We start from the raw sequence: 13,477 nt of genomic DNA on the forward strand, positions 1-13,477 counted from the left end.
TTAGCTCAGTCAAGGGGTTGATAATGTAATATTCTAATGATTCGTGTAATAACGGTCATGTGGTGTGGGCTTTCAGGCAGTGCTCGGATCTGCTGAGTCAGGCTCAGTATCATGTGGCACGTGCCCGCAAGATTGACGAGGAGGAGAAGGAGATCCGTAAGCGGCAGGAAGAGGAGCGGGACGCCATCCGACAGAAACACCTGGAAGAACAGGTAAGACAGGAGAAGGGTAGATCACATTTGGCAAGACTCTTTTGTATGTGTGTGTGTGTGTGTGTGTGTGTGTGTGTGTGTGTGTGTGTGTGATACTGTACCATGTCAAACTGATGTAAACTAAGCCTGTCATTTTGCTCTGTTTGGCTGCATTTCTCATTGCCATCAGTGGTGAATATCCATTCATGCTGTTCAGAGTGGTGTCGTAATGGTGTTATCTTTTCCTTGTTTTCTGTTTTCTTTTGTGTGTGAGTGTTGTTGGGAAGGGTTGTTGAACTTGTTCATATTTTTACATTGTACATTTAAAGTTCAAGACAGTATGTAGATTTTGGTGGGTTTTTTTGTTGTTGTTTTTTTAACTCCTTCACCACAAAGTTTCTGTGTGAAAAACACCCCCCAGTGCCAAATATTATAGAAACAATGCTCTCAGTCACAGGCTTCGGTTCATGTCAAAACAACACAATGGACTTGTTCACTTGCTTGGTCAGGAGGCAAAGGTTAGTCATTGTTCTGTTGGCAAGAAACTGGCTGCAGCTGTCAAGTTTTAGTTACAATGAGAAAAAAAGGTCTTATCAACACGACCCCTCGATGTCGACAAAAGTCGCAAATAGCGGTGCACAGTCTAGTCAACTGAAGCAACCTATGGCGGTGTAAGAGTTAAGAATATTTTTTGTGATAAATGACATTAAATCAATGAGCATTTAAAGTTATATCATTTTGCAAATCCTTATTTGTATACCACATTGGTCACTTATTAACATATTTTAAATTGTAGTTGTTTCATTGTTATTTATCAGTATATTTGAAATTACAGCTTTTTTTTTTTTTCTTTCTGCCCAGCTGCATTACAGATAATTGTCATTACTTGTCATTTTTATGGTTGTTGTTGAACACCTTATAGCATAGCATATGGGCAGTGTATAGTGATAATCACTTTTTAATATGTTGCAAGACAACCCTGCATCAGAATGTCTGTATTTTAGCGGCTACAAGGCATTTCAGATTTATGAGGCGTGTCTTCCAGACGTTTAAAGAATTTCTGATTTTCACAGCACATAAGGCACAGCACATTGTAGCTCACAATCAGAATGATGAATAAGAAGTTGAACATTGATGGGTTGGTGGTGGTTGTTAGTGACCACGGCCATGTCGAAGCCCTGACGTCATCATTGGAACTCTGTTTACATGTTGCATCACCAGGTTTCTCGTGTCCACTCTGTCATCTGTTCTCCTCCTTGAGTGCCTCCTACCCATGCTTTCCCATAGTGTGTTGTGTGTGAGCTGTTTTCATTCCAGTTAATGGGAAGGTTTCCTTCATTTTTGTATTTGTATTTCTTTTTATCACAACAGATTTCTCTGTGTGAAATTCGGTCTGCTCTCCCCAGGGAGAGCGCGTCGCTACACTACAGCGCCACCCATTTTTTTGTATTTTTTCCTGCATGCAGTTTTATTTGTTTTTCCTATCAAAGTGGATTTTTCTACAGAATTTTGCCAGGAACAACCCTTTTGTTGCCGTGGGTTCTTTTACGTGCGCTAAGTGCATGGTGCACACAGGACCTCGGTTTATCGTCTCATCCGAATGACTAGCGTCCAGACCACCACTCAAGGTCTAATGGAGGGCGAGAAAATATTGGCGGCTGAGCTGTGATTCAAGCCAGCGCGCTCGGATTCTCTCGCTTCCTTGGCGGACGCGTTACCTCTAGGCCATCACTCCATCCATGGATGTCATGTCCCTGGTTTGGAGGTTGACCTCGATATGATTCTTTCATGATAGTGTTTTGACAGATTTGTACTGTACATTTGGCACACTGTATTATATAAGGTGCTTGGTTGAAGTTCTGTGGAAAAAGTATTGCATTATAGTCTGTAAAAAATGGTAGTCAGAGATTGTTGAAATGCAGTGTTTTGCTTAAAAAAGAATCCATGGCAGCAAACGGGTTGTCCTTTGGCAACATTCTGTGGTAGAAATCCATTTTTACAGGTGGACAAATGAGTGTGCATGTACTCAAGGCTTAACTAAAGCATTGGGTTACAAAAAAGAAGGTGGCAGTTAAGATGTTTATTTGCCAGTGCAGTCTCTGAGGGTCTGGGTTTGAATCCTGCTTTCACCCTTTCTCTTTAAGTTTGACTGGAAAATCAAACTGAGCATCTAATTCAGATAAGACAAACAGGTCCTGTGTGGAGCATGTCAAACTGAAAAAGAACCCATGGCAAGAAAAGTGTGTCCTCTGGCAAAATCCTGTCGAAGAAATCCACCCCGATAGTTACACAGATATATGAGCATGCACTTAAGGCCTGAGTAAGCATTATGTAGGGGGGTTATGCTACTGGTCAGGCATCTGCCTAGCAGATGTGGTGCAGCATTAAAAGGATTTTTCTGGACGCAGTTACGCCTCTCTGAGAAAGTTTACTGTTGTGCTTACAGATGGAGAAGCGGAGGGTCAAAGAGGAGATGGACAAGAAGTTGCTGGAGCAGCGTGCAGTGTTCATTGAGAAAGCCAAAACCATCAACATTGAGGCCGTCGCCGATGACAAACCTCGCAAGTCGGGAGGCAAGGTGAGTTGGAATGGAAGGAAGGTTAATGATGAAAGGTACCAAAGCCTTTAACAGGTCAAAGGGGCAGTTTTTTTTTTTTTTTTTTCGTTTGAAAGGTGAAATCAGAGTGCTCTTTAAAATCAAAGTTCTGGAAATGAGCCAGCAAGACAGGCTCATCAGCCCTGGAAGACACTTTACAGGGCAGTGAATTCCTATTGACCATGTGTTTGGGCTTAGCATTGAAAGCAGAGCCTGCTCCTCTCCTGCTGCTGCTTGTAACCTTCCCCAACTGCTTGAGTACCCAGCTGGGTGAAGTGAGGGAAATCAGAGTAAAGTGCATTTCCCAAAGACACAGCACCATGCCAAAACTGGGCCTCAAACTCTGATCACTAGTGAACAGGGAATCAGTCCAGTGCCTAACCAATTCCATCACAGCTCCTGGAGGGAATTCTGTCTGAAGTCCCACTACACATACTTGTGATTGTAGACATCTGAATTTATTTTCAAATTTGAATGTTATCAATATCATTAAGAAAAATAAATAAATAAAGAGGTAGCAGTGGAAGTGATAGATGAAATGTGACAACTACTGACATGATCTTATTATTTTGTTCAGTAAAAAAGCGTATAGAGGACAGAGAGAAAGAAACAGAAAAAATAACACATGAACCATGACATCACTAGCGTGGTCATGTTATTGATTTTGTTCAGAAAAAGCGTACGACGGAGGATGGAGAGATTCTGTCGGACGACAGCGAGGACGAATCACCGAGGAAGAAGAAACGCAAGAAGCATGCTGGGAGTGGCAGTAATGACGAAGAGACGGACACCAAGTCCAAGAAGAAGAGAAGGAAGTGAGTGTCTCTGTGATGTGGGATGAAAGTGGGAAGATAAAGAAAGGGGAGTGTCGTGGTCATGGATTAATGTGTCATGTTCTGGCACAGCTCATTTCAAAGATTGACTTGTGCTTACAGTTGGGCCAGCAGCAAATTGAGAGCTGTTCGATTAATGTTTTCTCCACTGCAAAGGGAAATCATTTACTGCTTAGTCTTTTGTGAGGGACAATGACCCTCAAACTTGGAGGCAAGATTGCACTGGCTCTTAGTGCTGTTGCAGCCTTGGGGCCAGTTGGCCTTCAGGGATTCGGGGACCATCCCATTGCCGCCATCCTGAAACCCTATTGGCTGAGCGAGTTGGGATTTAACTTGGGCAATACACACTATAATCAAATTCTAGCCCAGGTAGTCAGGACAGCAGTTTCCTCCTCTGCTGTTCTGATGGTCATAGCCAGACACAACTATCATATACTCACTAGTGATTTTTAGACAGGTAAGAAAATATGTGAGTTTACTGTGCTGTGTGTGTACATATATGAAAATGTGCTCAAAGTGTATTATGGTTACATATTTGACAGGAAAGAGAAATACTGAATGGGCAAGGAAATAAAGGTGAACGAAGCAAAGTAACAAGACTGAATTTACCAACAAATTTTCTGATGGTCATATTTGGACACTACTGTCATTAGAATTACAACAACAAAAAAAAGAAAAAAAAAAAAAGAAGATTCCAAAAGAACCTAGATGACACGAACCATAAAATGTTCTGATGGTCATAGTCTGACACGACTGCTGTAGGTAAAATTGTAATTGAAAAAAAAAAAACAGCCCCAAACCCAACTTTTTCTTGACAGAAAGTGAAAGAACCCTGGATGAAACTAACCATTAATTTTTGTGATAGTCATAGTTGGACATGACTGACAATCATTAAAATTATTTAGAAAACAAAAAAAAAATATTGTTCTTGACAGATCACGAAAGAACCTGGAAGACACTAACCATAAAATGTTCTTATGGTCATAGTCGGACCCAAGTAACTATATTTAAAATTGTAATTGAAAAAAAAAAATCCCTGAACCTGGCTGACACTAACCATGATGGCAGAGACACGACTGACTATAGTTAAATTTCAATTGAAAAAAAAAAAAAAAAAATCCCGGTTCTTGACAGATCACGTAAGAACCTGGATGACACTAACAACCGTAAAATGTTCTTGATGGTCATAGTTGGACGCGACTGACTACAGTTATAATTGTAATTGAAAAAAATCCCTACAAAACCCCCCACTTTTCATGACAGATCGCGAAAGAACCTGGACGACTCGGATGATGAGGACGGAGGCCGCAAGGAGCGGCGGAAGGGCAAGAAGCCGCGGAAGCAGAAGGAGGGCAAGGAGGGCGGGAAGAAGAAGAAGCCAGTGGAGGAGGATGATGGGCTGACGGCCAAACAGCGCCGCAAGGTCGTCTCCAAGGCGATCATCTCCTCCAGCGAGGGCTCCGACTCGGATGGGGAGAAGCTGAAGATTGCTGACGAGTAAGAGTTTTTGTTGTTGTGTGTTTTTTTTGTTGTTGTTTAGTTTTTGTGAAGTGATGTGGGTGTGGTTTGGTGGGTGGGTAGGTAGATGTGCGTGGTTGTGTGTGTGTGTGCTTTTTGTTTTGTTTTCTTTGTGTGTGTGTGTGTGTGTTTTATTTTGTTGAAGTGCTGTTTGTGTGTGTGTGTGTGTGCATGTGTGTATGACTGACATGTTTCACCCTCTTTTTTTTGTGTGTGTGTTTTGATCCATGTTCTTTCAGGTTTGATGACCAAAATGTAATGATACAGATACTGTGACTGTATCTGAGAAGTGTATGTGTGAGACAAAAACAAGTACGGGAACATGGATGAGTGATTGAGAACTTCTGCTGTTCATGTGGTCCAGCTAGGCTATAGGCATATATGTGTGTGTGTGTGTGTGTGTGTGTGTGTGTGTGTGTGTGTGTCTGTGAGTTATAACTACTTATATATATCATTCAGAAAGGTTACAGAAATGCATATGTCATCAGATGTTTGAAGTAAAACTACTGAAAAAGTCATACACACACACACACACGTCACACACACACACACACACACACACACACACGTCACACACACACACATCTGTCTATCTAGATAGACAGATAGATAGATATAGGTATATATATATATATATATATATATATATATATATATATATATATATATGTAGAAAAAGATATATAGAAAGTTCATGGACATGTATGCTTAAGTATGAAACAAAGCTACTGATGTGTGTGTGTGTGTGTGTGTGTATGGTTGAGACATGTATGATGAGTGTGTGAAACAAAACTACTGCTACAATACATAGGATTCAGCAAGGTTATGGACAAGGCTTGACAACTACAGTCTGTATGTGCTGTACGTTTGCCAGGAGCGGCAGTGACCAGGAGGAAGGCGGAGGCAAGAGACGTCGCATCTTGTCCTCCGGCAGTGAGAGCGATGATGGGGCCAAGGGCGGAAGGAGGTCTAGGTCAAGGTCAAGGTCAGGGTCAGGTTCCCGCTCCGGCTCTGGGTCCCGCTCCGGCTCTGGGTCAAGGTCTGGGTCCGGCTCAAGGTCAAGGTCAAGATCAGGGTCACGTTCTGCATCAAGGTCAAGGTCGAGATCAAGGTCTGGCTCACCCAAGAAATCGGGCTCGGAGTCGGACGGAGGCAAGAAGTCAGGGGACGAGGGTTCCCCTCCTGGTTCCCCTCGATCAGGTGGGGGGTCACCAAGGTCAGGGTCACCCAATTCGGGTGGGGGGTCACCAAAGTCGGGTGGGGGGTCACCAAAGTCGGGTGGGGGGTCGCCCAAATCGGGTGGAGGTTCGGGATCTGACAGTGAGTGAGGGGGATTTCTGCTGTGGTCATGCTTGGGGTTTGTTTTCCTTGTTTTGTGCACTGATGATTTCTGGATTTGGAACTGGAATTATAAGAAAGGAACTGAAAATAAACTGGACATCAAGTGATGATAAGGGTGCATGATACTTGCTCACTCTTTCACACACATATGCATGTGAGTGCATGCATGCACACAAACACAAACACTTAAAAAACAAAATTCGGCAGTGATGTTGGTGTTGACCATGCTTGCATATGTATGAATGCGAGTGCATTTATGCACACACGACTCACAAGGAATTTGAGGGCCTGCCTAATTTTTATCATGGCATTTTGTCTTAAGTATATATCTGGTTGGAAAATAATGAGTTTCAGCAGTTCACACTGCAGTGGCATTGTTAAGAAAGAGTACGCTGATTGTATGGAGTTGGCAGTGACCATTCCCAAGGCCAACACAGTGTTTTGTTCATCCTGAACTCTTTCTGTGGTCTTCGTATGTAACAATGAAAATGTGCATTATTTTTGTAATATTGAAATGTTACTTGGAACCCTTTCTATTCAGTGAAGTATGTGAGAATAACACTGCATGCATTATTTTTGTGAAAGTTTTATTTTACTTTTTTGTTGTTTTTTCATATGATCTAAGGAGGTGCAAGTCACATATGAAAGACATCAAACAGTATTGCAAACTTGCATGAAGATGACTAGGATGTGGGTGAATATTTTTTCCCCTCCATCTTGTGTGATGAAAGTGATGATGTGTGGAATTTCTACTCAATGCAAATGACCTTTCTTTTTCTTTTCTCTATGCTCTTGTTGGTAAAGTCCTGCAATTTTCCCAAACATGAGAGTCTGAGTCTGGTGGCCTGTAACCGCTACATGACAGATCGTTCAAAATGATAAGTTGATGGAATATTGCGGTTTTGTATTTGGTGGTGAAGTTTCCTTGAAAAAGTCAAAACATTCAGAGAGAAAAAAAGTCTGTACAGACTGACCCATTTGTTGACACTCATCATCTTTCTGTTTATTGTTCACTTATGTTGGGCTTATTTCATTTTTGTTTGTTATATAAATTTTTATTATGTTTTTTTTTAGTGGATGTGTTGTAGCATATATTGATCTGTTCACATGATTTAAATGACTCCTCGAGACCGACATTTGCTTTGAGTGATCTCAAGACAGTTATACCCGTGCTGTATGTAAAGATGATTTACCAGGTGTTTGTGCCTTGAAAAGATCAGAAAACGAATTCTTCATGATGATGTCAGATGACCTTCAGCCATGATCAGAATAAAAGATTTCTTCATGGATTTCAGTTTCAGTTTCTCTAAGAGGTGCCACTGCGTTTGGACAAATCCATATACACCACATCTTCTTGGTGAATGCCTGACCAGCAGCATAACCCAGTACACTTGTCAGGCCTTGAGTGCATGCATGTATGTTATTTGTGTATCTCTCAGAGTGGATTTGTTCTTCAACCTTTTGCAAGTTTCAGTGACTTCAGATAGATCTGTTGAACTGCATTAAACCTCAGTGATTTTACAGAAATCGATTCATAGACATATCGACAGACACAGAATGTTTATGCGACAACTGTACTGCTAGGATTACATCCCCTGTATTTTTCATTTTGGGTATTCCACTTTTTGCTGCATACACCACCATCCCTATTCCATCGCTTTTCTAGAGCTACATCTTGGCCTTTTTCATTTGTCCATGTGTATTGATAAGTGCATTTTTCATACGCACATCCATGCAGAATGTTGTCAACGCAATGTGCTGATACTTTTGTATATACATCATATTCCCCCCCCCACCCCCTCCCACATTCGTTGTGTTCATATGTTCTGTAAGAAGTAAATAGTGAAGTTCAGTTGAGAATAAAAGAGTGTGGACTGCATTCGCACCAAAAGATGAAGTTTGTGGTAAATGTTAATTCATGGAAGACATGAGAAATGGTGGTATGTAGGAGGAGTGTGTGTGTCTGTGTGCATGTTGTGTCTGTATGTGTGTCTGTGCATGTTGTGTCTGTATGTGTCTCTGTGTGTGTGATGTGTGTACAGACAGAAGAATGGGTGAGTTTGCCTTGTTACATTTTGCCACTTTACGTTTTGTTTGGTTTTATTTCTTGCATCTTTCTTTCGCCAGCTATTTACAAATGCCCCTAAACTATTATTGATTCTGGCACCTGAAGCACAAAGATCGCTATTATCATCAGTTTTTATTATTTTGTTTACTTTAACAGCAGTTAAATTGAGGCATCATCCTTTTTGTTGCCTGTTTTGTATCCCCTCCACATACACAGCCATACCCAGGTTGTTTTTTTTTAGTGGCAGCAGTCTTAAAGCCTGAACCGGACTATAAATGGCGGGCGATTTGAATCAAGCCAGTTTCTCACCAGAGTCTGACACTGTGACGTCGGTGAAGGTTTATTCAAAATAAAAGCCTAATAAAGCTACGGTTTGGCTTCATTTATGGCAGAGAGCGAGATTTGCCTAGCAGCTTCCAATCTAGACCTGAATTGACTTTGGAAAGTACAAAATGTGTCAGCTACACGTAATACAAAATTTGAATGCAGAGAAAAGGGGCGGAGCTAGAACCGAAACCTTGCTCTCGGGAGTTAAGACTTTAAGTGCTGACAGTCCACAGGGAACAGTCGTAAGCAGCCAGGTCACTAACCATAGAATGACCCTGCACTGCTGCTGAATCACTTTCAGTTGTGTTCAGAGGTGCCTGTTCTGATTATCATTCGCAGGATACCTCCTACTTGGTCCACAACTGGCAATAATAATTGCTTCGATGTGGAGCCAAACTGAGTTAGCATTACCTTTGGAGTGGAGACCACAACAACAGTCCTCATAACAATAAAAACAAAGTCTGTCTTTATTGTCCATTTTAGAACTGAGGATGGCCTTTGGTCACTGCTGCTGAAATTTTCAACAACATTAATATAAAATGTCACACTGATTAAAGAGACATCATCACAATTCACAAGAAGAAAATGAGCATAAGGCAAAAGAATTGTTTATGTAAAGAAAGAGGCTGAGCACTAATACTCTCAAATGAAAGTTCACTGACACACTTACACAGAAACACAAGACACAAATACATGAATCTGCCCAAACCGCTGACACAAACTACAAGCATGAAAGTGGAGAACAGCTCAAGACAGGGTCTCCTTGATATGAGGGCATGAACAGTCACAAAATGAGCATTATTTCGTTCATGAGGGTGGATGAGGACGCTGCAGCTGCTGTACAGAGCAAGTTAAATCTGCAACTACACGACAAGGCTGAACCTTTCACTTTCATGATTTATCCCAGCAGTTACCAGGTCTCTCCCACAGACTGACCTCACCACCACCTGTCCTGGGAGGACCTTGCAGATGACCGCAATAGCTGGAGAAGCACTCTCAAGAATCAGCTACGGATTGGTGAGGACAAACTGTCAGCTGATGCAGCAGAAAAGCGAGCTCGCAGAAAAGGGACGGCAGCCAACAGACCAGCATCTGCTTACACGTGTGACCGCTGCGACAGAGACTGTCTCTCTCGCATCGGTCTCTACAGTCACAGGCGACGCTGCTTGGTCCAAGCAGACAGCCCATTTAGACATTAGGTCGGATATACTCTATCCATGGTCAGCCATGACCGAAGGAGGCCAACTACTACTACTGCGGTCCCAAACTCCGCAAGCCAAAGGCACAGGTACAGTATTTGGGGCAAAAATTAAGCCTTGCGGCCTTTCCACGCCCCTTTTTGGTTTTGAAGGACAAAGTAGCCATGAAACACATATCACCTCGCCGGTTTGAACAGATTTCTTTTCGTTTCTGTCGCTTCGTTATTGCTCTGTCAAAGCACTCTGCTGCACTTGAATCCAGGCTCAAGGTTTGCTGGACTTGACCACTGCGTGTCACAGTTTCCCACTGTCCTCCTGCTCGTCACACACACGAGGTTCACGTGCAGTGTGGGTTGATTTGCCAAACTGCACAGCAACAGCAAGTGAGTGAGTGGTTTAAGAAAAACCCCCAAAAGAACAGATTTGTTAAAATCCCCAAATGAGTCTGCTTTGTTATTTTCTTTTAAATTGTGAAGATTTCAAGACAACGTGCCTCGAAGTTTTTATATATATATATATATATATATATATATATTTTTTTTTTTTTTTTAAATTTTTTAATTTTTTTTTATAGTAAATTATTTCAAGCAATGATTATACATAAAAAGTATGAGCAGCATTTCACACACACACACACACACACACACACACAGATTGCAACCCATCTTTCAAGGGCGATTATTTGGCATTAAACGCGCTTGTTTTTTGCTCTTTTTTTTTACCGCAGGATTTATTTCCCTTCCACCATGTTCAATTTTGTGATCAACACACTTGCTCGAGTGTGGTGGCGCAGTGTCTTTCGGGTATGATAATCACTGTGTGCATGCGTGCGTACACGCGCGCATGTATATATGATAATGTGTATGTATGTGCGCGTGCGTGAGCGCGTGCATGCGTGCGCGCGCGCGCGAAATGAAGAATGACAGGAAAGCAGCCGGATGGACATGGGCCAAACTGAAGAGGACAGCGCAGGAGGAGGAGAAAGAGAGGAAAGAAGGAGTAGAAGAAGGAGGAGGAGGAAGAGAGGAAGGAAGGAGTAGAAGGAGGAGGAGGAAGAGAGGAAGGAAGGAGTAGAAGAAGGAGGAGGAGGAAGAGAGGAAAGAAGGAGTAGAAGAAGAAGGAGGAGGAGGAAGAGAGGAAGGAAGGAGTAGAAGAAGAAGGAGGAGGAGGAAGAGAGGAAGGAAGGAGTAGAAGAAGGAGGAGGAGGAGGAGGAAGAGACGAAAGAAGGAGTAGAAGAAGGAGGAGGAGGAGGAAGAGAGGAAGGAAGGAGTAGAAGAAAAAGGAGGAGGAGGAAGAGACGAAAGAAGGAGTAGAAGAAGGAGGAGGAGGAAGAGACGAAAGAAGGAGTAGAAGAAGGAGGAGGAGGAAGAGACGAAGGAAGGAGTAGAAGAAGGAGGAGGAGGAAGAGACGAAAGAAGGGGTAGAAGAAGGAGGAGGAGGAAGAGACGAAAGAAGGAGTAGAAGAAGGAGGAGGAGGAAGAGAGTAAGGAAGGAGTAGAAGGAGGAGGAGGAGGAGGAAGAGAGTAAGGAAGGACTAGAAGGAGGAGGAGGAGGAGGAAGAGAGGAAGGAAGTAGAAGAAGGAGGAAGAGACGAAGGAAGGAGTAGAAGAAGGAGGAGGAGGAAGAGACGAAGGAAGGAGTAGAATGAGGAGGAGGAGGAGGAAGAGACGAAGGAAGGAGTAGAAGAAAAAGGAGGAGGAGGAAGAGACGAAAGAAGGAGGAGAAAAAGGAGGAGGAGGAAGAGAGGAAGGAAGGAGTAGAAGAAAAAGGAAGAGGAGGAAGAGACGAAAGAAGGAGAAGAAGGAGGAGGAGGAAGAGACGAAAGAAGGAGTAGAAGAAGAAGGAGGAGGAGGACGAGGAGGAGGAAATGAAGGAAAAGAAAAAAGGAGGAGGAAGAGAAGGAGGAGGAGGGGGGTAAGAAGAGGAAGAAGAAGGAAGAAAAGGAGGAGGAGGAGGAGGAGAAAATAGTAGAAAAACAAAAAAGTCCATCCCCAAAAACCACACACACACACACACACACACGCACGCTCTCTCTGTCTCTCTCTGTCTCTGTCTTTTTCTCACGTGCCTTGTTGTTGTCGACACAAATAATACCAAGCACTGGAATCATGCCATTTACTCTATTTACACTTCAGTACTGACTGCTTTCTGTCAGAGGCTTCCAAATGCTCATCGATTTCACTGATATTCTGTGTTACACTGTGGTCACTATGTATGATAACTTTGAGTTGACAGAGAGAGAGAGAGAGAGAGAGAGACAGAGAGACAGAGAGAGACAGAGAGAGAGAGACAGAGAGAGAGAGAACTACCGAATTAGTTTGTGTGCATGTGCGAGCATGCTCTTTTACGTGAATACAAATGGGCGTGAATCTACACGTACACTCCCACATTCACTGGCCATATTGACTTGTCAGTATACATGTAGTTCCCTCAGAAAACATTACTTCGATTTGAACAAATCCACACACAAAACTACTCTTATTAAGCATTTTGTAGTAATAATTGTACATGAAAATTCGAAGTAGCAACTGAATCAAAATCAGGGGTTTCCTATAATTAACCCCCCCCCAAAAAAAAAAGCCACCCAAAAAACAACACCAAAACAGACTGATAATCATATAAAAAAAGGTTTTAGTGATATTGCTGATACTTATTCATATTCAACAGTGTAAGAAAAGTAATTAAAACACTCATTTAAAGAAATGCACTACAATGACGAAAGACTGTACAAAGCATGCACCCAACTTTGTCCCTGCCTTTTGGAGAATAACACAGGGTCATATTAGGACTGCAAAACTGAATGAAAAAATTTAAAACGTCTATAGACTGACCCACGATATGTCTTGCAATAACCTTCTTGTTTTTTTTCTCTCTCTGAAATATATATCATCCATTTGTTAATCTACATTTGGTTTGAGTTTATCTGGCTTGTGCCATTTGTAAAACCAACAGAAAGACAAAAAATTCCCCCCTTTCCAACCCAATATTATTTCATAGCCTGGTTTCATTGAAACTGATGCACCATGATGTAGCATGGTTTAATTTCATTCTGTCAAACATAATCTGAGGCCCCTGTTGTTTCGTCCTATGGTATACATTTATTAAACACACGACAAGATCAAAGGTCCTACCGCCGTTCGCGGCCATCTGGGCAGTTGATCCACAGTGTTCAGGGCTCGGTACAGGAAGGCGGGGCCCATTACTCTCCTTCCACCGTTCAAACCTTCCCCAACCGAGGTCAGATACTCATTCACACCTGGGTGGAGTGAGAAAAATCGGAGTAAAGTGCCTTCTCCAAAGACACAACACCATGCCGAAACGGAGCCAAGAACCCTGATCACTGGTGAACACTGGATCACAAGTCTGACACCAAACCGACTCTGCCACGGGGCCTCAACAACTG

At 42.4% G+C, this 13,477-nt stretch overlaps 1 protein-coding gene across 1 annotated transcript in view; it reads left to right on the top strand.

Annotated features, from left to right (window-relative positions):
• LOC143301100 (RNA polymerase-associated protein CTR9 homolog) overlaps positions 1–8,358 on the top strand; it is a 29,331-nt gene extending 20,973 nt beyond the window's left edge. Inside the window, exons 19-23 of the mRNA XM_076615150.1 lie at positions 77–212; positions 2,638–2,769; positions 3,460–3,602; positions 4,884–5,117; positions 6,013–8,358. Of these exons, the coding sequence (XP_076471265.1) occupies positions 77–212; positions 2,638–2,769; positions 3,460–3,602; positions 4,884–5,117; positions 6,013–6,466 (1,099 nt within the window). The 3' untranslated portion in view covers positions 6,467–8,358. The remainder of the gene's footprint in view (positions 1–76; positions 213–2,637; positions 2,770–3,459; positions 3,603–4,883; positions 5,118–6,012) is intronic.
• Positions 8,359–13,477: the final 5,119 nt, after the last annotated feature.

This window comes from Babylonia areolata, chromosome 27 (assembly GCF_041734735.1).
Source record: "Babylonia areolata isolate BAREFJ2019XMU chromosome 27, ASM4173473v1, whole genome shotgun sequence".
In the NCBI taxonomy this organism is placed as follows: domain Eukaryota; kingdom Metazoa; phylum Mollusca; class Gastropoda; order Neogastropoda; family Buccinidae; genus Babylonia; species Babylonia areolata.